At 42.0% G+C, this 26,299-nt stretch overlaps 4 protein-coding genes across 10 annotated transcripts; 1 reads left to right on the forward strand and 3 right to left on the reverse strand.

Moving 5' to 3' along the window:
- Positions 1-650: 650 nt before the first annotated feature.
- Positions 651-9,656, reverse strand: lrfn5b (leucine rich repeat and fibronectin type III domain containing 5b). Its single transcript, XM_057352556.1, has 3 exons — positions 9,270-9,656; positions 1,911-3,337; positions 651-1,816 (listed from the first exon to the last, which is right to left on the reverse strand). Exons 2-3 carry the CDS (start codon positions 3,308-3,310, stop codon positions 907-909), a joined length of 2,310 nt encoding a protein of 769 aa, XP_057208539.1. The 5' UTR covers positions 3,311-3,337; positions 9,270-9,656; the 3' UTR covers positions 651-906.
- Positions 9,657-10,936: 1,280 nt separating this feature from the next.
- On the reverse strand, positions 10,937-12,464 carry LOC130565647 (sterile alpha motif domain-containing protein 15-like). The gene is made up of 2 exons (XM_057352574.1): positions 11,886-12,464; positions 10,937-11,363 (listed from the first exon to the last, which is right to left on the reverse strand). Exons 1-2 carry the CDS (start codon positions 12,090-12,092, stop codon positions 11,220-11,222), a joined length of 351 nt encoding a protein of 116 aa, XP_057208557.1. The 5' UTR covers positions 12,093-12,464; the 3' UTR covers positions 10,937-11,219.
- Positions 12,465-12,988: 524 nt separating this feature from the next.
- Positions 12,989-20,359, forward strand: entpd5b (ectonucleoside triphosphate diphosphohydrolase 5b). 3 transcript variants are annotated; one of them, XM_057352566.1, is made up of 15 exons: positions 12,989-13,301; positions 13,414-13,638; positions 14,117-14,196; positions 14,282-14,425; positions 14,528-14,603; positions 14,787-14,822; positions 15,313-15,401; positions 15,861-15,940; positions 16,012-16,064; positions 16,134-16,235; positions 16,359-16,502; positions 16,827-16,883; positions 16,973-17,088; positions 17,164-17,175; positions 17,326-20,359. In XM_057352566.1, exons 2-15 carry the CDS (start codon positions 13,434-13,436, stop codon positions 17,326-17,328), a joined length of 1,197 nt encoding a protein of 398 aa, XP_057208549.1. In that variant the 5' UTR covers positions 12,989-13,301; positions 13,414-13,433; the 3' UTR covers positions 17,329-20,359. The 3 variants fall into 3 exon arrangements, with proteins under 3 accessions (XP_057208549.1, XP_057208548.1, XP_057208550.1); XM_057352565.1 differs by having other exon boundaries at positions 12,990-13,301; positions 17,164-20,304; XM_057352567.1 differs by lacking the exon at positions 14,117-14,196 and having other exon boundaries at positions 12,990-13,301; positions 17,164-20,304.
- Positions 20,360-20,546: 187 nt separating this feature from the next.
- On the reverse strand, positions 20,547-26,269 carry znf410 (zinc finger protein 410). Of its 5 annotated transcripts, none has more exons than XM_057352560.1 (12): positions 26,149-26,269; positions 25,870-25,910; positions 25,718-25,769; positions 25,348-25,480; positions 24,774-24,935; positions 24,399-24,581; positions 24,031-24,190; positions 23,658-23,839; positions 23,124-23,213; positions 22,676-22,795; positions 20,764-20,877; positions 20,547-20,682 (listed from the first exon to the last, which is right to left on the reverse strand). In XM_057352560.1, exons 3-12 carry the CDS (start codon positions 25,748-25,750, stop codon positions 20,585-20,587), a joined length of 1,275 nt encoding a protein of 424 aa, XP_057208543.1. In that variant the 5' UTR covers positions 25,751-25,769; positions 25,870-25,910; positions 26,149-26,269; the 3' UTR covers positions 20,547-20,584. The 5 variants fall into 5 exon arrangements, with proteins under 5 accessions (XP_057208543.1, XP_057208545.1, XP_057208544.1 ...); XM_057352562.1 differs by having other exon boundaries at positions 25,866-25,910; XM_057352561.1 differs by having other exon boundaries at positions 25,870-25,907; positions 26,149-26,196.
- Positions 26,270-26,299: the final 30 nt, after the last annotated feature.

Raw genomic sequence — 26,299 nt, forward strand, 5'->3', positions numbered from 1 at the left:
ATGTGTTTATACTGTTGAAAACACTCACGTGAGAAGATACACCATCAAATATTTCATTTTTTTATCACCACGTCTCTTGAATATAAGTCACTTGATGCGTTTTACTTTTGAAACGATTGAAATGATCTGTCTAAATATCTCTTATGATGTCAGGTTAAGATGTTTTTCAAACTAGGGAACGACACAAAATGATGTTTTAGTAACAAAGTTCGGGAGGAGCCGGAGCATATAATTACCGTAAGTCCGGCTGGTTCGCAATCAGCAATCACGGCACCTACCCTATCAAGTCAGCGAGCGAGCATATATACTGTATATAGACAAGACATTTACCTGCGCCATCTCAGTCTATCAGCATCCCTCCACCACCCCGGCTCCTCTCCTCGAACCCCATCATTTAGCAGGTTCCCCGGGGGGTGAGCTCTGGGCTCGGGCCGTTTCCGAGAGTGTTCCGGGTTCAGCAGGAACCGACGAGCTCGGAGCCCGCTCCCCGGACAGCACGCCAGATACGCATAACCCTTCTACCCCTGCTATCATTATAATCTGCAAAGTCGAACTCATGAATGTAGTGATTAACGTGTGTGTTTCTGTCTGTTTGAAATCCAGTGAGTAATGCACGATAACATAAATGTAATATCGCATGAACACGTACAGAGTTTTCACAGTTTATTTTACACAACTGAACATGTCTGTATGCAGTGTTTGTATTGGTATTCTGTAAAACAAAGAAATATACAAGTCATCGTATTGTGTTACTATATTCAAGAAACAGTATTTCATTTGTGCTTATAGAAAACATTGGCTTCTTCCAGTCCTTTCTCAATCTCAATCTTCTGCGGTTCAAGTGCGGCCACGAGCGAGCTGGAAACCAAAGGTCTTTACAGTCTGCTAGTATAACACCGAAAAACATTATAATGTGCTTTCTAGAACCCATTGTGACTGAGAGAGAGAAGAGCTCCCGCTGTGTCTCTCCATCTGTGGAAGATCTCCTCCGCTCATTGATAAGCTGCGTTTGGATCGCAGGCTGCCCGACTGCTGGTAACTCACGCAAGCGGCTGCTTTACAGGAGTCTACGTTCAGAGAGTGCCGCCGGCTCACCCTCACGCAGCCCACCGGAACTGTCTGATAGTTGTGGAGATTCTGCAGCCGAGCTCTTCTTGATCCTGGACTCACCATGGTGGAGTAGGCCCGTACGGCCGCTTGAGGACGAACCCTTGCCGAGTTGTTCTTGTTGCTGTTGTCCAGCTCCACGCTGATGGGCGGTTCGGTCTGAGCTCGGGCCGGTCGCAGGGGACTGGGGGAAGCTGGGTGCCAGCTGTGGCTGGCTGAGGAAGTGGTGACGGTGCAGTCGAGCAGGGCGGGTTTGGAGATTCGGGCCGTGGATTCCGTTTGCGGCGACACCTTTCGACACGTGTCTCGTTCCGGGCCCAGGACCTGCTTGGACATGGACTTGATGATGCCGCAAACCTGCAGCTGCTCGCTTCTGGACTGAGAACGGATGTCTCCCAGCTCCACTTCTTTCTCCACACCTTCCTGGTTACACACTCTGTAACGCAGGATGAGGAAGATGATGAAGGCCAGAACTGAAGCCACGATGACGCCCCCGATGATGACCACAATGGTGCCGCCGAGGAACTGAGACTGCATGAAATGACAGCGGAGATACTGCGGCTCTGTGGCGAAGTGTACGCAGCCCACCACGCGCGTGGCTGTCAGCATAGTCAGGGCATCATCGTAGATGGCCAAAACACAAAGATCGTACATGGTGCCCGCTGCCAGATTGTTGACCGTGATGCTTTTACTCGCAGGAGGAATCATCCTGTAAAGAGAGACAAGGCAACATTGGTGAAGTAAATCAGCACTGACTAATGTTTAAATCATCACTGGAGTTGATTCAAATGAAAATACGTCACCTGTACACGAGCGAGTCATCGTAGGTGCCGTTGTATTGGACCTGGAACATCCGAATCCCGGGAATATTGCGCTGAAAGTTGAACTTGACCAGAGCGGTGGAGGCTGTGATTTCCGAGATCAGTACCCGCTTGTCCTGTCCACTTTTGTTGGTGCCAATCGCAGAGCCGGCGTCGTCGCCTCCGCTCTTGGCAGACGTAGCGATGTCAGACGACCCCGGGTCGGGCTCCCGGACCATACTGGTGTCGTTGGTGAAATGTGGCAGTTTGGTGATGAGTAGATCCACCGTCTGCTGAGCCTCTCCGGACGGGTTAGACGCCACGCAGGTGAACGAGCCCGAGTCCTTCACCGTGCTGATAAGAATGTCTAAGGTGCCGTCGGTGTGGACGGCCGTGCGGCTGGAGTTGGACACCAGTTTACTGTCGGGGGCGATCCAGTGGATGACGGGATCGGGGTCGCCGCGGGCTTTGCAGCGTAAGGACACCTGCTGGCCTTCCAGCGCCCGCGTTTCCTGCGAGTGTCGCGTGATGAGCGGAGGTTCACACAGGAACTCCTCCTCGGACACCGTCCAGAAATACCGGCCGGCGAGATGTTGCGGTGCCGCGCACGTCTCCAGATCATCCTCTCGTCTCAGTCTCCTGAGCCACAGCAGCTCGCAGTTGCAGTGCAGAGGATTCCCTCCAAAGCTCAGAGCAAAAGACGACGGGCCCAAAGCGCCCGACGTGGCCAGAACACCCGCCCGCTGGAACACCGGGTCAGGTGGAAGCTTGTGGAGTTTGTTGGAGGTGACGTCTAAGCGCTTGAGCTTCTGAAGTCCAGAGAAGGTCCCTTCAGGGATGTAGTTGATCATGTTGTGGTCCAGGTTCAACGTGTGCAGACTGATCATCCGTTGAATGGCCACCCACGGGGCGCTCTCCAGATTGTTGTAAGACAGATCGAGTTCCTCCAGGGCCAGGAGGTCATCGAACGCTCCGGTGTGGATGTCCGTCAGCTGGTTGTTGTTCAGAATGAGATGGTGGAGTTTGGACATGCCGCTGAACGTGTCGTTTGTTATGTGCGTCAGGCGGTTGCTGTCCAGGTGAAGAGCGCGTAGATTCTCCAGGTCGTTGAAGGCCTGAGGCGAAACTGAGCCTATTGTGTTCCTGGAGAGCGTCAGGTCCACCAGTTTGGTCATGTTGGCGAAATCTTTACGCTTGACACTCGTGATGAAATTGTCCCCCAGTCGGAGCTCCATGGTGTGTCTGTCGATGTTCGGCGGAACGAAAAGCAGACCCTTTTTATCACATAACGTGGCCAAATTGGGGGACAGCACCTGACAAACGCAACGCTTGGGACAAACTTGGATCTTATGGGCTTTCAATGCCACGACGACAGCCATCAAGAAAAAAAAGAACGTCTCCATCTGGGTCGCGGGTATTAATCAACCAACCTGTGTGCGTGAAGAGAAAGATTTGTCAATGGTTTATAGATAAACACAAACATCAGATAAACATGTGACACTACACTTGTTTCTCTGTTGTGTTGACACGCAGCCTATTATGACAGAAAGTATCATATCAAACAGACTATGTGGAGTTTATTCAGTATGTCACCGACCGACATTCGTTTGTTTATTTAAGACCACATCAATCAATAGTTTTAATGTTTTAATTTCAAATATAAACAAACCTTTGATAAAGTTCAGTAACATAACAGCCACACAAAAAAAAAAATGGATTAACTCTTGTGATGTCAGGGACTCAGATGTCTTGTGAGATGTCTGAAAACAGAATGCTTGAGTGAATCTGATGGTTTTTAGGGACATTTTTCCTCTTGTGATGTGGTGTTTTTGATATGATGTGTGTGTGTGTGTGTGTGTGTGTGTGTGTGTGCGTGCGTGCGTGCGTGCGTGCGTGCGTGCGTGCGTGTGTGTGTTGAGTTCCTCTTCAGAATGATTCCTCACACATCACACTACATCATTCTCTTTACATTGATCTTCCTCGGCTCATGTTCCTCATTCCTCTCACACACCAGCCGATGACAAACATCTCTCAATGACTCAAGTCCTTCACATGATATAACATTTCATATCAACTACCATTTGGAATATTTGCAGAGGTCATGACTGGTTAATATAGCTGTGTGTTGTACTGCACGCGTCTGAAGTGAAATATAATTCTTCCTTCGTGTTTATCTTGAATTACAACCATCTGACCCTGAAAACTCAGCAGCTACGATTCTTTTGCTTTCTGAACAACCGCATAACACACGGTGACATTTCAGCACATTGTTTTACATGACTTCTGTCATTTGTAACCTTGTAAATTCACATCATTTGTTTGAATGTGTGTGTGTGCGCGCGCGCGTGCGCGCGTGCGTGCGTGCGTGTGTGTGTGTGTGTGTGTGTGTGTGTGTGTGTGTGTGTGGTGTTTGTGTGTTTTGAAAGCGTGATATGTCAAGCATCTTTCAACAGTGTTTCAGAAGCACTGGGCTCATGTGATAATAACCAGCCTTATTACACGGCTCATTTGAATGCTTGATTCTGATTGGCCAGTCGCGACATTCCAAGGGTTGTCCTGCTCAAAACTAATAACACCCTGTAACCCGGATGCTGCAAACATTTTGAGAGGGGCAGTTTAATATTACACAAAAAATCATTATAAATGTCTTTTAATAACATATATGATATTATATTTACAAATGATTAAACCAATTTGCCTGTTCGTGACGTTTGAACGTCGTTTTTTACTTTAAAACCGGAAGGTCTGCATTCGGTAAAAATGAGCTGATAAAATATTTCTAATTCACATTTCATGTCCAGTTTTTTCTCATGTGTGAAGTAGGCGTGTAATAAGCGGGATAATGTACAAGCAGCCGCTGTTATCCTGAAATGAGCCCCTTGAGTGAGACACAAGACCCTCCGCTTCACGTCCTGATCACACTGTCGGGGATTATTTCTGCCATAACAACCGGCTGCCTGGACATTATCACTTACTTACGTCGCCTCTGTGATCACGATACTGTCAGAACAGAAAATAGAGCGACTGAATGTAAAAATAGGCCATGAAAACAAGTTATGATCACAACAGCACCTGTCATCTGACACACAGACCAGAACGACAAACTGTAAAACCAGAAACAAAATGCATAACATAAACCGTCTCTTTAAGTTAATGTGAGAAACACAATGCTAAATGTAAAGATAAAAGGCAAGTGACAATATAATGGTGTGAAATTGGGAGAGCTACACAAGTGTATCTAGAAAACCCTTCCTGAGCAGGAGCGTAGCTACATGGTGGCCATGGGTGGCCACGGCTACCCCTGAATGATGGATGGCCACCTATCTGGCCACCTCTGTTGTGCGAAGCAGTTTTAAGATGTGTGTCGGAGTTTACGGAGTGCTGCGCAGATCATTTAGCACAGTGGTCACCAACCCTGCTCCTGGAGATCGACCGTCCTGCAGATTTCAGCTCAAACCCCAATCAAACACAGCTGAACTATCTAATCGAGGTGTTCAGGTTTGCTTGATAATTACAGACAGGTGTGCTGAAGCAGGGTTGGAGCTGCAGTCTGCAGGACGGGTGATCTCCAGGAACAGGGTTGGTGACCACTGATTTAGCGTATGCACTGATAGTAATGCGAGAACATTACACTGGCGTTAATATGATGTCATACGCTGACGCACTGATGCAAACAGTCTGAGCGCTATAGCTGAACAGCTGCTAACCGCTTCGTGACAGTGTACTGTCTGTGTCAGTAGCGTAGCCACGTGGACCCCTCATTTACAGACAGGCCACTGGTCTGTGTACCATGGAAGTTCATCGCGAGCAGAAGGATCAGGTCAGTAAAATCAGTCTTTTTTAACTGGATTTCATTCATTAATTACATTTTCGCGAAAGTTTAATTTGGGGTACTGCAATGTTTATTTTCTATAAAAAATGCTAACTTACTGCAAATGATAGCTAGCAAATTATTTTAAAATAATGTTAGCACATGAAAGCATTGCAAATAAATTGTTTACTTTACGTTCTTTGTGTATGTTTTTGACCAGCAAACTATGTGTAATGAAGAATTGGTGTAAATTACACTAGAAGTTAAAGAATTTCTGCTTGTAAGGATTTTTTGGTCACCCTAATAAAATCACTGGGTCTTACCTGGCCACCTCTAAAAAAAAGTTCTGGCTATGCCCCTGTTCCTGAGCAAATAACAGTCATCAAATTAAAGTATTAGCACTAAGACATTATCAGCATGTTAATGGCATGAGCAAGAAAACGTACACCACTCAAGATTGTTTGATCTCATCACAACTGTACACAAACACTAAAGATGATAATAATATAAACGCTGCATGTATCTAAACACACATGAAACATGTATTCTGACGTCAGCACATGGACTCGCGCGAGCCCAGGTAATCCCTCACTGTAACAGCTGTCGCATGCGTTTTCACAGCATTTTGTTTGCAAATCTATTTTACACATCAACTGCCGCCCAACTGAATAACACAATAAACGAAAACTACAGCAACGACTGCACAAAGACATTACACACACATGATGAAATCCACATCATCACGTGTTTTATCATTAAGTTAAAGCACATTGTCCAGTAATGTTAACACAACTGAACAGCACCCTGAAACAGCCCATCATCACACACATCAAGTCCACGCTGGGCGCGTAAAGCCCGTTGCTTCGATGCATCAGCCGTGCCGCCATGTTGGACCAGGTAAAAGTGCGATGCGTAATTTCTTATGACAGAAATAATTGTTTGACAATACAAAAAATCTTTAGAGACAGAACATCTTTTACTCAATGTCGATGTAAACGTTGTGTTTTTCATCCGGATAAATCTCACTTCCCTGTTCACGGCGTAGCGGCGCTGTTCACCGCTCAATGCGCACGTTCAGTCTCAACGCGTGTGTTATAATCCGCCCTCATATTGCGCTGAACATTAATTCAGAAATATCCGCGCGGTGTTGAAGTCTCGAGACCCTATTTTAATGGTCTCGGCCTTGTCATGGACTTCGGTCTCGACTCGTACTCAAACATGTTCGGAATTGGACTTATGCCCGAGTCCCATCCAAAATATTAAAGACATTGAAAAGACGTCCCTTTATGGGCCAAAAGTGGAAGATGTTTCTGTGACTTCTCATGGCGTCTCCTGATTGTCTAATATTGATGTCCAGTCCCCTACAAAGTAAAAACTGGTTGAAATTTCGAGGTTATCAGACTAGTTTCAATTTACACATGGAAATAAATGAAGTGAGACTCTTTGAGCTGAATGATTTGAATGCAGTAAGAAAGCAAGCAACCACTGAATCAAAGTTAAAATGGATGATTTGTCAATGTTCATTGCATTGAATCAGTATCACTTTTGTACCTGCAAAATCACCATTATTGTGATCTTTTTTAGCTTTAGTTGAGCTCTTGGCTCTTCTATTTGAATGTCAAATTAGGTTTCTTTCGGCCATAACTGTGTGTTAAAATACATTAGTTGTGGCACAGAGATGATGACTTCTGATTGGTAATGTACACATTTTGAAGTTGTTTGGATCACTGTTAATAATTGGGTTTGTGTTATCAATGTGTCGGCTCTGGGGATCTTTAGTTTGAGGTTTAAGCTGATATACTGTGATTTTTTTTAGGAATGAACATATTCACAAACTGCTAAACCACTTTAACACACAAAGACATCAAGAATCTGCATATGAAACACAACAATCAACAAAAGAAAGCTTCATGCTGCAATGCATGCTGGGTAACATCATAGTACAAAACTCATTCATGACTCCCAGCATGCATTGCAGTTGATCTGTTTATCAGAATTAGTTTGATGAGTCACTACTGTTGAGGTTTGTGTGACATCAACACAATTTCACTGACATCAACACTCATCACAAACCCCACCTTTAAGATAGAGGCATGCATATTTCGTAAAAAGAACACAAAAATGCACTTTCTTCATTTTTGAGCTGTCACCATTGGCACAAAATGCATCAATTATTCTTAAAATGAACAGATTTACTAACAGATATACTGATCTTTGTGTATAAATAAAATAATGATGCTGGCATATTTCTCATGTCATTTTTTACCCCTTCTAATCGCCCCAAATTTAGAGTGAAAATTGTCATTTTTACCTCCTTCTACAAATTAATTGATTACTTAATAACTATTCATCGGTGGCGTTTCATATTTTGGATTTCATCACTACTGATGTTGGTCTTGCTTCTGTAAAAAGGAAAAAAATCAAAAATTTGAGCTGGGGACCTATGGTTGAGTTGACACGGAATGACCCTATAAAGATCTTCTCTATTGGATGGGTGGTTTGCACGTAATATCAGCTGAGATGCCTTTTCAAATGCTTATTATATTTGATTGAAATATGATGATCAATATATGAAGAGTTTGGTTCCAAAATGAGATAAATGTGCATTGCAGTTAATATCAATCCAACTGCAGTTGGTTGGTTTCGATTGAAGCCATAATAACTTAAAAAATACAGCTAACTAACATAATAAAAACATGATTTTTGTAAATTCTTAAAAATTGAGTTATCTCATTTTGGAACCAAACTCTTCATTTTTGAGTATTTCTGATTTCTCTCATATTAATGCTATAAAACAAGGCCTGCGTGTGCTCAGATGTTTTCTCTTTCTAAGACTCCAACAAAAACCTGCAAATATTAAAAACACACCAGAAACACAAAGACTTAAAATAATGTTCGATGTGCAGCTCTAACATCAGATAATAAAACAACAATATTCAAATATTTCAAGCCTGAACCTATTGGGGTTTTTTCTTTCATTTTTTAAAATCACCGGTCCACCAAAGAATATTTGTGTTTATCTTGTAGCAAAATGTGTGAGATGAAGTATAGGCCTCATCATGTACACAACACAAGAAATACATCTGAGATGAGCTTCATTTGATGAAATCTATCTGATGAGCGATGAAACCGTGTTTCTTTTCAAACAAGAGAAAAAATGCAATTCTTGATGTGATGCATCTATAAATATTATGAGTCTGTACAGGCCAACGGGAAGGTTTTTGAATGTAAATGTGCTGTAATAATAAACTGTATTTGTTTTCCAGCTCAATCATTTCCTCAAATCAAGTCAAATAAAATCACTGGCAACGACACAAGACCTGAATGCACTAAGACAGGTAAATATGACCTTCAGTGTATACTGTTCGACTTCATTCCTAAAAAACATCATATTTTGGCATCATGTTCGTATAGCTCCCCTCAGGATTTAAATGATGTGAATTCTGTCTCCGCATCAGCATCTGAGGATGATGTGAGGATAGAAGCCCATCAGCCAACAATGAGAGAGAGAGAGAGAGAGAGAGAGAGAGAGAGAGAATGAAAGAATTTACCTGAAGAAGATATCAGCTTCGCTTCATTCCCTATTTACACTGAAATCTTCCAAGTTATCGCATTTGTCAGCGAGTCCACCTGATATCGCTTCATTTTCAGATGACCCAAATAGATATCTGGGCGATCTACCTACATCACATAACAGCATCATTACCGTCACGTGCCCTTCACAGCTCCATCCTTACAGCTTCATTGAACACACACGATATGCATCGTGTTATGTGTGTGTGTTAATAAATCCACAGACAGACAGACAGACAGACAGCGGTGTCCCGTTATCGCTCCAGCCGGGATCGCCTCTCCGCATTACGCCTGCATGCACCCAAATTACTAATCCTACTACGGCGAACGCTTGACTCATGAATATTAATGAGCCGTGCCTACGTCACCCGTCCGATCGGGCAGTTGGCGCTGGAATATTAATCGAGCAACGGTCACGTCAAGTTGCTCCACTGGTAAATGATGTTAGGTTATATATTGTATTTTTTGTTATATGTTGTATTTTATTCTTATATTTGATATGGAATGGATCAATCCGTTCCCAACATGTTATTGGTCATATTTATTGCCGACGTCCAATGGCGAAGTGTTGCTCATGAATATTAATCGACCTTTTCTATAGTAGGATTGATGTGTTCTTGGGTTCGTCAGAGAAAACGCCTTTGAGGAGACAGAAGAGACTCGAACCGAATCTAAATCAGTCAGTCTGATGCTGGATCAGAATAATACACATTACGCTATAATGTGAATAAAACACAGACGAATGTGCTCGAGAAGGGTTGTCATACGTCTCATTTATAGATTTGCGTTCATATCAGCCACGGTTTTACTACAGTAACAATAATTTGGGGGTTTGGGGTTGTGGTAAAGCCATAGCACTGCTGTAACTTTAGCTTAAAGTCCCCGTGAACCGGAAGTTGCGATCGTTTTTACTTCCGTATTCTGACACATTCCTGAGTGAAAAGGAAATTCAAAGGAGAAAACTAGTGGGCGTGGCTTGCGTTTTTCACTGCGAATTGATTGGATGTGTAAAAACAGCTGTTGCATTGATTTTGAAATTAAACTGCCGGCAGACCCTTACGAAAATTAACCATGTTTTTTTTTGTGGTACAAGTGTAGTAATCATGTTTTTTTTTGGTGCATTGATTACTTAGGGCAAAACCATGGGTTTACTACAGTAACCAATAACCTCGTTTGCTATGGTTTTTACAAAAACCATGGTTGTTTTGTGATAACCACTGTTTTACTACAGTAACCATGTTTTTTTGCTTTTAACTGTAGTAAAACCATGGTAAATGTTCGTAAGGGGACTGTTGAAGGGGAGGAGTTAACAGATGCTCCGCCCAAGCCGTCTAACATACGTCATTTGAGATGGATCGTCATTTCAGGGCGGAAGTGCATTTTCAGATTTGAACTGAAGATGATGAGGGCACATGAATTTTAAAAAGAGAACGAGCCACATTGATCAACTATTGACAATAAACGCTGCAATATTTCATGAAAAAATAAGAATTGTCATTTTTTATTTCACTGGGACTTTAACCATGACATTTGGAGTAAAAATATGTTAATGCAAATGATAATCAAATCAATCCTCCAAAAATCCATGTTTACAGCCTACTAATTTTACTATAATAAAACCACGGTTCATTTCCCTAAAAAAAACTTTAATTCTCTTTGTATTTTACTTTGTAAAGTATTGTATTGTAATATTTCAAAACATGAAATGAAAGTGTTAGAGTAGGTCAACAGAGGGAAGTTGTCTTAAGGGCAGATTACAAACCTACTGTACCAACAATTATTACATCTGAAGAAAGGTTTGGAATAATACCATCTATTCTACTATATAAATATATTTCATCATTTTAACTGACAGATTGTCAACCTGCTGTGAACATGATAACATTATTACTGTACGGTTCTTCTCGTGTGTGAGATCTTCTCTTTTATCACTTCAGACATATGTTTTTGATCTGGTCGTAGGTGATGGATTCTGCTCGCTGGCCGGTGTGGCTCTTCATCTTGAGAAAAACTGTCATGTCATCTTCAGGGCCGTCTGCCACACTTCGCTCTCTAATGTGAGCTGAGATCATCTGAGACACACACACACACGTCTGGTTTATTATCTCTGTGGGGACAGTCCATAGGCGTAATGTTTTTATACTGTAGAAACTGTATATTCTATCCCCTATCCCTAACCCTATCCCTAAACCTAAAGATCATAGAACACTTTTTGCATTTTTAGATTGTTCTGTACAATTTATTAGCTTTTGTGCCCATGAGGACCTCAATTTTGGTCCCCACAGTGACATGAGTCCCCATGAGTTGGTGTGTATTCAGGTTTAGGTCCCCACTAACACATAGAAACCAAGTCCAGAGACACACACGGATTGGCACATGATCATGATGCTGATTATGCGGGTTTACCTGATGACAGTGTTTTGGGAGCTCGGTTGCTAGGGTGTTGCTATGTGTTTAAATGACTACTAATACTGCTTATGCATAAAGTGTGTTTGTCATCGTTTATGCCCTGAACCCTGGCACACGTTCATTTGCATTTATTTAAGGAAACCATTGAAATCAAATGAACGTGAACTTTATGTGTTCGGTCTTACCTTCACATGCTGGAAGTTGCGCGGTAAACTGGAGCAGTCGATGTAAATCAGCGTTCTGCCTGTGATGGGATTCTCTGTGAAACACGACTGAAACATTTCAAAAGAAAGACTTTTTCGAAACAAAATCCTAAAACATTCATGATGATGCTTTTTAGATGAGATGAAAAGAATGAGTTGATCGCCAGATATCGTTAGATATAGAAACATCGCTTACAACACAACAAAGTCAGCTCTGCTGTTCAATGTGTGTGTGTGTGTGTGTGTGTGTGTGTGTGTGTGTTCATGTTTGTATATCCCGGTGGGGACCTAAACCTGAATACACACCAACACATGGGGACTCGTGTCACTGTGGGGACCAAAATTGAGGTCCTCATGGGCACAAAAGCTAATAAATTGTACAGAACAATATTTTTTACAAATCTAAAAATGCAAAAAGTGTTCTATGATCTTTAGGTTTAGGGATAGGGTTAGGGATAGGGGATAGAATATACAGTTTGTACAGTATAAAAACATTACGCCTATGGACTGTCCCCACGGGGATAGTCAACCAAAGCCTGTGTGTGTGTGTGTGTGTGTGCGTGTGTGTGCGTGTGTGTGTGCGTGCGTGCGTGTGCGTGCGTGTGTGTGTGTGCGTGCGTGCGTGTGCGTGTGTGTGCGTGCGTGCTTTATAAAAGCACACTGACGTGTAATGATGCTGCGATAACAAGTGATACGTGTTCATATGAATCTTGTACTGAGAGAATCCGATGGACTCCGTCTTCACAACTCCACTTCAGGAATTCTATCTTGTGTTGTGTTGTGTTGTGTTGTGTTGTGTTGCCGTAGAAACAAAGTCAAGAAATGACACACAGATTTCTTCAGTCATTTACACCGTACATCTAACAAACCTGCATCTTGAATCACACGTGACAGATAAACGTATGAAGAAAACCCACTGTTCACCTGTGACAATGTCTGCTAGATGTGTTAAAACATCAAATTCAGAAAGAGAACAAACAGTTGGTTTATTGACAGTCTATTACTCACGTACTAGCGTGCACACAGAAAATAAACACTTTCACTTCTTTTGTTTTGTTTTTGTGTACAGCACGAGCAGCCAGCGACACGCCCACAAACGTCACCAGCTGCCGCTGTCAATCATCCAGAAGTTCCGCTCGCAAAACGCCGGTCCAGTTTCTGACCGATAAATCCTATTTCAGCGCATTTTATACGACATGAATGTTCAGCACTTTAAATATGATTAAACGTGGATGTTTGACAGGTGTCAATGTTAACATTGTAACTTTTATCGCCACAGTTTGAGCGTAACCTAGCACGTTAGCAGCTAGCTGTTATTAAACTTCTGACACTAGACAGTGTGAAATATTAGAGATGCGATGCTGCTGGTTTATTGAAACATTTTGATTTGACTGTGAGGTATGTGCTCATATCAGACACTTTAGTGTGTTGACTGAAATGTTTGTGATGAAATCTTTAGATCTGAAGTGTTTGCTTTCTAACGCGCGTGTGACGTTTCTGTCTCTGACAGGTGCGTCATCACTTCTGAGGATGTTCTGGGTTCAGCTGATGCTCCTCTGGACTCTTATGGTGAGGTGTTTGTGTCAGGTGAATGGACACAACGGGATGGACTTCTCAGTCCTGCCGTCCCTCAGTCGTCCCGCAAACGCCAGTCACGTGTTCTACAGCGTCATGTTTGACGCCGGCAGCACAGGCACACGTGTTCACATCTACACCTTCACACGCAAACATCCAGGTGACCGGTTTACACACTTCACCGCCCACCTCCACACAAGACCGTCATCATTTCTTCTCTCTCGTGTGTCTGAGTCTTTCTTCAGTGGAGCACACCACAGAAGATATTTTGAGAAATGTGGTTTTGTGTTCCTACAATGGAGTTCAGTGTTGTTTGATGATCGACATTCTTTGAAATACCTTCTGTCGTGCTCTGAAGAAGAATGACACGAGGGAACAGAAAATGAAATGATTCACATTTCTGAGCGAATTATTCCATGAAGAATGACAGATGCATTCAAACATGAACACACATGAGTATGCAAAGAGCTGTTTGACAGGTTTGACAGCTCACTAATGAGGAAATGTTATGAAAATAACAACTTTTCTGAAGTGATATATTGTGTTAAGGAAAAAGAAGAACACACATTTACGTAACAATATATGTTGAACAGACTGTAAAAATGATCAATGAAAATATCACAATGTGGTGAATGCAGATGAAATGCCGGTGTTGGATAAGGAAGCGTTTGATTCTGTGAAGCCCGGTTTATCAGCGTATGCAGACACACCTGAGATTGTAAGAGATTTTGGATTTAAAGTGAAACCTCTGCGTGTGAACATCAGGTGCTCAGTGAATATCATCAACACGTCATGGTTTATAGGCTGGAGAGACGTTACGAGAGTTACTGAGAGTCGCTGCGAGAGCCGTTCCTCCGGACCGATGGAAGAGAACTCCGGTGATCCTGAGAGCCACCGCTGGGTTCCGACTTCTGCCACCGGCCAAAGCTCAAGCACTCTTACAGCAGGTGCACATCAGCATCATCTCATCAACTCTTACAGGAAGTAGAAAAGAAGGATGTCGTGTGTTATATTTCTGTTGTATTTCGTACTCTATGTGCTGGTGGAAGGTGCGAGATGTGTTTGATGAATCTCCTTTTTATGCGCCGGCTGACAGCGTTGGCATCATGGACGGAACAAACGAAGGTGCGTTTGATCACATGTCTTTATGAGGGATTATTGGTTAAAAGCCACGAGACGCATGTGACGTTGCTGTGATCAGACAATAGTGTCACGATTGTAGAATAGCAGTAGTGGTTTGCTGGCCTTGTTCATCTTTTGTTTAAGAACCACCTTTAAGCGTGGTAAAGTCACTCTTATACTTCACAGGTGTTCTTGCGTGGGTCACAGTCAACTTTCTGACAGGTGAGATATTGTTTTACTCTCTGAAGCTGTGTGCAACATTTAGTCATTTATTTACTATTCTTCATTTAACTATAGTTTTACAATACGTTTCTGATTTAAAACTGACAGAGAGAGGACAGTATTGAAAATGAACTTCTGCATTTCCTGTCCTCGGCCTTCAGAAGTGTTAACGTGACAAAGTGTGTGTGTGTGTGTTCATGTTTGTATATCCCGGTGGGGACCTAAACCTGAATGCACACCAACACATGGGGACTCGTGTCACCGTGGGGACCAAAATTGAGGTCCTCATGGGCACAAAAGCTAATAAATTGTACAGAATGATAATTTTTTTAAATGTAAAAATGCAAAAAGTGTTCTATGATCTTTAGGTTTAGGGATAGGGTTAGGGATAGGGGATAGAATATACAGTTTCTACAGTATAAAAACATTACGCCTATGGACTGTCCCCACGGAGATAATAAACCAGACGTGTGCGTGTGAATATTTTCAGGTCAGCTTCAGGCCAACACACAGACCACAGCTGGAATACTGGACCTGGGTGGAGGTTCAACTCAAATCACTTTCCTTCTCAAGTCAACAGTCAGTGTCTCTTATCAAACATTCACTAATATTATTTACTTCTAGTCAAGTCAACTTTATTTATATAGCGCTTTTTACCATTTTCATTGTTACAAAGCAGCTGTACATAAAACATATTGACTATAAGCAAAACATTTAAATCACACATTTAAGATAAGGGAGAGAGAAACACAGGTCAAATATTAAACAGACTATAAATTCCTGTGTAACATTAATTAAGTAAAACTTCAAAATAAATCAACTAACTTCTGTTTGTAAAGTCAAGCATCATCAACATTATTTCTGAAAGCCGGAGTATTAACTCACAATCTATGAAGTCACGGTCCATCGCTGAATGATGTGCGATGTTCTGTTCACCTGCTGACATTCACTTCAGCACGGACGCCAGTACACAAGCACACAAACAACCACTCATGTGTGTGTGTGTGTGTGTGTGTGTGTGTGTGTGTGTCTCAACAGAACGCTATTGAAAGAGCCGATCCGGATTACATCACAAGATTCCACATGTTTAACTCCACCTATCAGCTCTACACACACAGGTAATGTTGAACACTAACACTATAGGACTAATGCAGAATTTCTGCTCATTAACATCACCTCTTCTTCACAGTTACCTTGGTAACGGAATCAAAGCTGCTCGGCTGTCGGCTCTGGGCTCAGAAGGTGATCATCAGTCATGTCACGGATGTTTTGTGTTCAGAATGTTCCAGTGTTGACATGATTATGCTGCAGGTCTGGAGAGGAACGTTTTCAGAAGCTCTTGTTTGCCCCAAAAGTCCACAGAAGACTTTAGCTTTGGAGGCTTCACTTATCACGTCAGCGGCATCACAGAAGGTAACATTGATCATTAAAGTACCACGGAGTAGACATTCATTCCTAATCATATTTCCAGTTCTCTAGAATTCTCGAAACCTTGATCACTGTATAGATGATGTCGTGTCGTGTTGTTTTCTTCAGGAGAGAGCAGATTTCAGATGTGTTATCAGGAAATGCTGAAGGTTGTGAAGGGGATCATTAAACAGCCGCATGGCTTGAAAAACAGCTCCACTTTTTATGCCTTCTCTTATTATTTCGATCACGCTGTGGAAGCCGGACTCATCGGTAACATGAGTGACTGACGGTTTACTTTACATGTGTTACACTTCAAAACTAACGGTTTCTTTTCGCTCTCCATTTCCTACTTTACTTTGTGTGTTTATGCATTTTTCTATTAATATTTCAATTTTCTTTAAAAATATATATACAGTGCCATAATCCACACAATGTTAAGCTGTTTGTGAAAACAATCTTTTTTATTTGATTAAAATAATGCAAATAACATTTCATTACTGAGGGTTTGAGCAGATTGCGGTTATAATACGAGCAGTAAATGTCATTTCAGACTTTAGTCTTTTACTGATGTGTGTTGTGCACATTGAGTTACAGATGAAGTGAAAGGTGGAGTTGTGAAGATCCGAGACTTTAAGAGACGAGCTAAAGAGTGTGAGATGCTTACATGTGATTGATTCACTCATGGAACTGTGTGTCAGATGTCATACATGATTTCAACGAACACTTTCATGTGTTTCTAGTGTGCAGCGGAGCGTCTGAACTCAATCAAGTCAATGCTTTTCTGTGTATGGATCTCACGTACATCACATGTCTGCTCATAGATGGCTTCGGTTTTAAAGACAGCACCGTTCTGAAGGTACACTTGGGTTTCTGGGATTTCTGATGAATACATCAACACATTGCTAATAAAAATCCTCTCGCTCTTTCACAGCTAACCAAGAAGGTGAACGATGTAGAAACCAGCTGGGCTTTGGGAGCCGCAATTAACCACTTTTACAAATTCAAGATTCACTGAAAAACATTCAGAGCTGTGTAACGCTGCTATTTCTGCTTTTGTGTGTGGTGTTTTTGCCTTTCTTTATACCGTTTTTAGTGAGAAAGAGAAGGAGGTGGGATCGGGAAAGGACCATGAGATGGAATCGAACCCGGGTCGTCCGATACGAGTCGGAGCACTGACGATATTTCAGTTTTAATGTTCATTTTAGCTTTTTAGTTGCTGTTTCTCCACACGAAACCTTATAAAAACATGTGAAGAACATCATAAAGAACCTGTCCTGATCCCATATCCAACCTTTAGAAGAAATTACAACCAGTTTTCATGTTCGTTTTTCATTGAATGTTCAGAGTCATTACTAGCCGATTTTTAACCCTTTAAATGCTGGTTTGTTTACATAATGCTACTAAAGTTTTTAGGAAAAGATTGTCATTATTTTGCATGTGGTAAATGCTAAGCAGCTTTTTTTATTACAGTCTTGGATATGTCAGTTAACATAACAACATTACTTTTGATGCTTTAGTTTTTTTCTCAGCAGTGTCAGATGAAAAACCTCACACTTAAGTCCATAGATGACAAACGTGTCCATGCCCAAAAACTCATAAATTATTATATATTAATCTTTTTTCCACTTTTACTGACCTGTATTTTTACCCATTTAAATGCTGGTTTGTTTATATAATGCCCCTGTTTCCTTTAAGTGAATACAAATCTGCTGTGGCTCATATAAACAGAATTTGTAACTCACTGTACAGTAAAATGTCTTTTAAACTGTACACAGACACACAAACTACGCTTTGACATCTACATTAACACACAAACACAATTATAGTTGCATCTTTTGTTCAGTTTTGTTATTTTTATTGTTCAATAAAAATAAAGTGTTTGCGCCACAGACCAAACTGCTCCATCAGGAGAAATACTTGAAAACGTAGACATTTCATGAATCTTTGCGAACACGATGAAAGCATTTTAACACATAATGCATGATTTCTTCTTAAATATTTGTATGAGTTTCAAATGCATACATTTAATTGTCCTTAAAGCCTGAGTGTGACTGTTGTGTGTAACTAAATTAAAAAATGTAAGTTTTAATAAGAATATAAACATTCCAGCAAGACACACACTTTTACAAATCGTGTGCTGTCCGTGTTCACAAACAAATTCAGATTCATATTCCACTTGTGGTGATATTGCAGCAATTAAATCATGAATGTAAACGGGCTTGAAATGAACATCGATCACAAATATCTGCATCAGACATCACAACACAAATCCACGTCTTTCTGAGACCTAGAGAAGAACTAAACACTTTCTAACTTCTTTATCAACGTTTACAGTAAATGATTCCAATCTATCGTGAATCAGAAAGATGTCAGTAATGTTTCTAACATTCTGTTGTCTTATTTCTTCTGGTTTTATTTGTGTGGTTGACCAACGTATTTACAGTTTTTGCCCATTGCTTGAACACTTTTTGCAAAACGTCGGCTCATTGTGTCAAAACTTTACACACAAGACACAACACTGGGAAATAAACCATTCACATCTGTCGGATTGAAACTCTGCTATCAAAACCTAACAATCTTTTGTCAAAATGTCATGACAAAATGATACACACATGCATCATATGAATACACTTTCAGATTAGCAGCAACACACTATTTAATTGTCACTGTTTTTATTCAGTGCATCAGTTAGCATTCTGTGAAGCTCAATGCAACACTTATGGTTTTGCCCAACAAAGCTTTTCACAACAACCAAAAATGAAAGTACTGAAAGGTTACAAATGACATCAACTCAATACTGTACATCACAGTACTATACTTTACAGTACAGTACAGTAAATGCCGTAACGCAAAAATAAAACCCAAAATACACTGTAAATACAGAAAAACAGGCCAATTGTGCGTGGGTGGGATTATGGATCCTGCCGTCTGTTTGGGTCTGGCCACAGGATCTCATCAACATCACAACAGCCATGGATTGACCTTACCTCAATGTCTCCGCATGCTTCTTCCATTGCCTGCCATGTGGATGGCGGTCATATACGCACCATCTCCAAGCAGAAAAAGATTCTTCGATAGGGTTTAGAAATGGCGAGTAAGGGGGCAAGTATACAACTTCGAATTGATCATGGTTGGTGAACCAGTCCCGGACCAGAGTGGAAACTAACATTATCCCAGACAACAACAAGCCTGGGCTGCTCTGATCTGTCCTGTACAACTGCATCATGAAGTGCATCGCGAAATGTGAGAATATGTTGCGTATTGTAGGGACCTAGTTTGGCGTGATGGTGCAGTAGCCCTCGAAGGCTTATGGCGACACACGTTTCCCCGGGACAGGCACAATTGCTCTTTGGCCAATTATATTACGACCCCGTACAGGCGTTGCCGACCACCCCAGAAGGTCTTCTAGTCATTCTGTAGAAAAATGCAACCACAAATTGTTATTGGTCTGGTTCTTTTTTACTGTACGCAGTACTGTAACATGTCAATGGTACAGTACTATGTACTATACTGTACTGTATGTTTCACAAAACGACCATTTGTTGTTACAAAAGGAGCACTAGCCAACTTGCAATACAGTACATGTGATACGGTACAGTACTGTAAATACTGTAGATACAGTCTGGAGTAGAGAGTTGAAGACATGCCTGAATGTCCTTGTGATGGATGCATCTGTGACCCGGCTTAGATGTGGCTTCCCTCATTGTCAGGCCGTGATTTATCACATGATCCACCAAAGTTGCTCTAATATCATCTGAAATATTGTTCCGAGCATAGCCTCTTCCACACGTCCTACTCCTCTCTCTCTCTCTCTCTGTCTTCCTCTATCTCTACCTCTCCCTGCTTGCAAAGTTCTCAAAGTGAGGTCTATTTGTGGCTGGCTGATTGGTGTTCAGTTTTGTAAGTATTTTCAGGTGTGTGTCTAAAGGTTTTCAATCACCCAATGTGTTTTGTATTTTGATGAGATGTGTTTTCCCAATGGTACCCATGAGATTTCATTTATGAACGAAGTGTCTTATGTATGAAATAGTGTGTAGTGTGCAGGAGCAAGCAAAAAATCTGCCAATGGGGTGAGAAAAATCATCTTGAATTGAGTGACTAAGAAAAAGGTAAACCTAAATTCAAGATTCTTTTTCTCACCCCATTGGCAGATTATTTTCTGCAGTGTGGTTACGCTTAAAAGCTTCAAGTTTTGTAACTTTGGTCTAAGCATGGTTCTAAAGTGTTCAAGCAATGGGCAACAACTGCATTTCCTTTGGAAAAATGACACGTGTACAATAATGAAAAACCATGAAATAAGCGCCACTGCAAAGATGTGTCATAAAATAGTTTATTTACAAGAACAAGTGCTGCTACAGCAGAGTGACCACATCATCAGTGTATGTGTGTCCTGTTGTCATGGTAACCAGGTCATCAGGAGGTGACAGGACCGCCACAGGATCAGAGGGACCTGAATCACAGACACGCGTGTCTTTAGCGTCTCACAGCAGAATAACAGTTGCTACAGAATAAAATCGTGATTCACGTCTACCTTGAGTTCTTAACATGTCATGATTCAGACTCATGGGCTCCACCATCGTCATGTTTACCACAGAATCCCCGCTGCCGTCCTCCTCCAATAAGCTGCTGTGGGTGAGAGCTTCACCTGTCAATCACATACAAACACCGCCCACTCATCAACACTCATCTAGTGTGCAGAACACAACACTGCACAGTGCACGCTGCTGTACAGAAGACTAGTGTTGTCAAAAGTACCGGTACTTCGGGTCCAAGTCGGTACCTAAAAATAAAAAAGTTGTCGGTACCTAATTTTCACAAGACCCGGTAGTACCGACGTACCGGGTCAACCGGGTACTGATGCTCTGTCTGACAGGTTGTCAGTTGGAAACTTTTCATAGACGCAATAAGACGTGATGAGCGGATAAGCGCGGCTCCGATCCACAAGAGATGCGCGCAGAAATACTTCAGATTAAAGTCATATCACGAAGAAAACGAACAGAGTTTTGTGGTGAAACGAGGAAGCATCAGGATTTAAGTTAACAAGTTCAAGCGGTAAGTTTCAAATTCTGTTCGCGTTTGCATTATGAATGTTGTAGCAGATGTTAAGTTAAAGGTTACGTCAAAATAAACGTCCCTGTTTGCGTGTTAATTTGTTAGCGCCAATGCTAATCCAGTCAAGTGTCCTTATTAACCATTTAATGCTTTTATAACTGTAATGGAGTAAAATAAATGGGAGGACAGGATGGGGTTTACAGTACCTATTTTATATAGGCCTATCTGCAATCTATGTGCTAGAAAACTAGCATACTAACTGCATGACTAGCAATGTGTATGTCTTGGATAGATAACTCTTTTAGGTTTAAAAAGGCACATTTAAACTAAAGAAAAATATATCTGTTGCATTTATTATGTTAATATACAGTTACCTTAATGTAAGTAATCTTGTGTAAATGCAGTATAAAAACTGAGGTTTGTTTTAATATTGCATATGCATGTTTGTTCAGTCAGTTGCCTTACTGAAGTTTATTCTATTTGTCTTATACAGCAGCAGACTGAGGAGGATGTTCATCAGCATGAAAGACCCCAGAGAGCACACAACAGTTTCAGCAACAATTAACTTATACTTCATGTATACAAAATGGCATTGCTTTCTATACATTTATATTAACAATGAGCTTTATTAATAAAATTGTGTTTCAATTAGCATGTACTGGTGTTTTGCTTTGGTACCGAAATTGGTACCGAGAACCGTGGAATTTTACTGGTATTGGTACCGACTACTGAAATTTTGGTACCGTGACGACACTACAGAAGACCGTGTGTGAAGCTAACTGTGTGCCATACTGTATCCCACAATGCACTGCACGCGTCATTTCAAAAGTGATGTGCAAGCATTCATTGCTAAACGTGAAACACTAGGGATGTAACGATTCACTCAGCTCACGATGCGAGTCACGATTCTGATCGCACGATGCGATTTACTCTTATTTATTTTTACAAAATGAGTTGAAACAAATTAGAAATGAACAACTTCCCTTGCATTATTTCTTAAATGCTTCACGTTTCTTTGTAGGATAAAATAATGTTTTATTTCAAATAACAAAACTAAACTGCAATTTTATAACAAATTAATAATAGAAAAAGTCTCTTTAATATAAACAAACTAATACTGTCTGTGCTTTTCTTGGATTTTTTTGCATTTGAGAAATATCAGCATGTCCACGTTTAGGTTTGCAGTGAACATGGCGGCCCCTGCTGTTCAAAACATGTATTGCGATTCAGTTCACACCTCAACCGATTTGAATCGTCACTCATTATAACCGATTTTCAACCGGCTCACGGTGAATCGTTACATCCCTATGAAACACTTTCTCCAGGTTTATGATTAAAGAAGAAATGAAGTGTGTGAGAGACAATCATGTTGTTCAGATGGAAGATGTTACCGGTTTCCCCGCTGCTGGTGACAGGTGTGTTCTCGCCGTGTCTCTTCTTCATGTGAACGTTTCGACTGCCGCTCTGAGAGAAGGTTTTCCCACAGACCGAGCACACGTGTGGCTTCTCACCTGACAGCAACATGACATAAGATTTGAAGAACCATCAGTAAATGAACACGAGAATGATATGAAATCATTTTCATCTATCTGCTAAATGTATTTACAAGAGATAATAAATGAAAAACAGCAACATGTAATGAATAAATATACTTCCTACATTTGAATACGTGTAAAATATGTCCTGCAGACGCGTTCACGTGAGGACGATTCACTGAAAGTGCTTCATAAATGACTCAAACTGAGTTTCTGCTGCTGAAGTTTGTCAAGATTGTCAAACTAAACACGTGATCATCATGATGTGATATTTACAGTGTGTGAAACATGACTCGTGTCTCACCAGAATGCACCAGCATGTGTTTACGGAGACTGGAGTATTCAGCGAAGCAGCGGCCACAGCTGTCCACCTCACACAGGAAGGGTTTTTCACCTGACAAACACACACAGTTATTCTCACATGATTGCGACAAGGGTTTGTGTTGGTTTATCAGTCAGGAAGCACTGTGTGTGTGTGTGTGTGTGTGTGTGTGTGTGTGTTCATGTTTGTATATCCCGGTGGGGACCTAAACCTGAATACACACCAACACATGGGGACTCGTGTCACTGTGGGGACCAAAATTGAGGTCCTCATGGGAACAAAAGCTAATAAATTGTACAGAACAATATTTTTTACAAATCTAAAAATGCAAAAAGTGTTCTATGATCTTTAGGTTTAGGGATAGGGTTAGGGATAGGGGATAGAATATACAGTTTCTACAGTATAAAAACATTACGCCTATGGACTGTCCCCACAGAGATAGTAAACCAGACATGTGTGTGTGTGTGTGTGTGTGTGTGTGTGTGTGTGTGTGTGTGTCTGTACGTGTGTGCGTACCAGTATGAGTACGTCTGTGGTTCTTCAGGTTTCCGGCAGTGGTGAACTTCTTGCCACAGTTCTTCTCGCTGCAGGTGAAGGGTTTTTCTCCGTTGTGTGTTCTCATGTGGACCTGAAGCCTCTGCAGGACATAGAAACTCTTCCCACAACCTTCAGCTCCACAGCGGAACATGCGGTCGTTTCTGAGACACACGAGATCATTCACACGACTGTATGCATCACCAGAGAGATTGATTGACTGATGACTCAACATTAATCACTGGACTCTTCACGCTCAAATATCACAGCACTTTTATTGCAGGCATCAGTCGTTTTTCTTCATGAAATGTTCCCTGCAGTGTTCTGCAAGGAGATCGACCCGTGAGCTGCTCACCTGTGTGTTTTTAGGTGGTACTTCAGGTGGGCCGGCCAGGTGAACGTTCTGTGGCAGTTCTCATACGGACATCTGTGGGTTTTGTCTGCAGGTGTGCGATTGGCTCGAGACAGCGGCTCTTTCTTTGGTCCCTCCGATTGACAGCTGTGGATGTGGTCACCTTGGCAACAACAGAGCAAGAGATGTGAAGACCACAGAGACATTGTCGCGCATATTAAGCTCAGGCTCTGATTGGCTGCTTTTATTGAACTTCATGTAATTGTTCATAAGTGATTCCAGAGTGAGTGCACACGGATGGGTCCGAGCACATCATGAACACAAGGGGTTTGAAATGAAATGTGAAGAACGAGGAGGTGTTGTGATCGTACCGTTGCCGATGGATCGGGCGTCTTTGGCCAGCTGCGCTCGTGTGGCGGCGATCAGGCTGTCGTGAGCGAGCTCCTGTACACGCAGATACCACGGAGTGCTGCCGTCCTCTGAGATCTCCTCCTCTGCCTCCTCGACATCATCCTGAACAAACACCAGCGGCTCGGACGCGGCCGCCAGCCCTACTGACACACAAACATCACACTCTCCTGCTGTTTGTGTGCGGATCTGAAACACTTGTAGTGCTTTGTGTTTGTTATGTATTTGGTGACCAACAACATTTGAAGCCTGTCTCGGTGTTCTCGGTGTTGTGTAAACCACTGAGGCCAAGTGAGTGATGTCTTTATATCTCTACACGCAGTGTGTGATGTTTGTACCTTTGGCCAGGTTGAGCAGAATGTAAGACGTGTTGTCATGGTTCTGGAGGTCTTGGAAGAGGCTTGATGGTTCTGGAGGAGACGGCAGCTGTGACACCAGAGGACTCCGCTCGGATTCAAAGTCTGACAGCGACGGGGGGGCAGCATGTCTAAAAGAGCTCTCTGATTCACACACACACACACACACACACACATGAAGGTTCTCATTCACAGGTTGAGGTGAATAGTTCACAGTAATGTGTGACAGTGTTGTTTGTTTGTTATGAAGCGTTGAAGGGGATCGTGGGTTGGCTTTTCAGGGAACACGTGCACTGGGGCGGTCATTGATATCCGTCCAATGTACGTCAGTGCGGTGCACACATAGAGTAGCGTCCGTGTGTTTCAGATATCAGATCAGCTCATGTGTTTATGACATGGTGAGGTTACTTCAGCTGCCCTGTTGAAAAACCAGCACAAACCACCATCAAACCAGCATGTGCTGTTTTTTCAACAGGGTGGTCAGACGGGGAGAACAGAACCATCTGTTTTTCATGTCTATGTCCTCACATGTCACGGAGCGGAGCGGAGACTTTACCTGGAACTTGCAGTGAGCTGCAGGTGGTCTTCTGTGAGGGGGAGAGCAGAGGGGTGCAGGTGGGCTCGTTTTCCGTCTCCTCCAGTGTTTGACCCAGCGGTATGGAGGCGTTCTGAACAAACTCAACCAGCAGCTGGATGCAAAAACACAACAGCAATGTGTAATGTGTCTCGTTTCAATGACCTTCTGGAAGAAAGAAATGGACTGCAGACATCTGAAGTTTTCATACGGAATGTCTGCATTTATCGTGCTGTTTGCATGAATGACTTCACTTCATAAGACAAACTAAAAGACATTCAAGATCAGATCAAACTGTAATAGCCTCACATCTGATCAGCTTCAGGACGGGTTATGAGAGAGAAGTTTTTACCTCGGGTTTGGAGTCAAGCTCATCAGAAAGCATGGATTCAGTCTGATGTGATCTGACATAAACACACAACAACAACAACAACAACACAAGTGTAGAAGAGTCATTTGTTCATCACGGACACATTCAATATTTCATTTGACAAACTGACCCACTTCAGGCGCGTTCATGTGCTATCGGGGTCATCCATCGCCTACTGTCACACAATAACACGAACAATATTCAGTAAATCATGTTTATAAAATACAAAAAACAAACACACACTTCAATCGGCTTTAATAAATCAATAAATTCATGTGTTTTGAATGAATCCTGACGTGACGTTACTGTCATGTACAGACAACATTGTGCACCGTTAGCTCGAGCTACGATCACCGTCATTAATCATCTGACAGACATTAAACTCGTCATTCATCTTTATAAACTTCATTTACCTTCACTGTGAGGAGCTCATGTCTCTGATGTTTCACATAAACAAACATTAAGAGACAATTGCAGGCACTTCCGGGACACTAGCAGCTGCTGGGACGCGATTTCCGGGTCATTCACGCGGCTCTCGCGATACTTTGATGTCATGCGCACAGA

Source organism: Triplophysa rosa, linkage group LG15 (genome assembly GCF_024868665.1).
Source record: "Triplophysa rosa linkage group LG15, Trosa_1v2, whole genome shotgun sequence".
NCBI lineage: Eukaryota > Metazoa > Chordata > Actinopteri > Cypriniformes > Nemacheilidae > Triplophysa > Triplophysa rosa.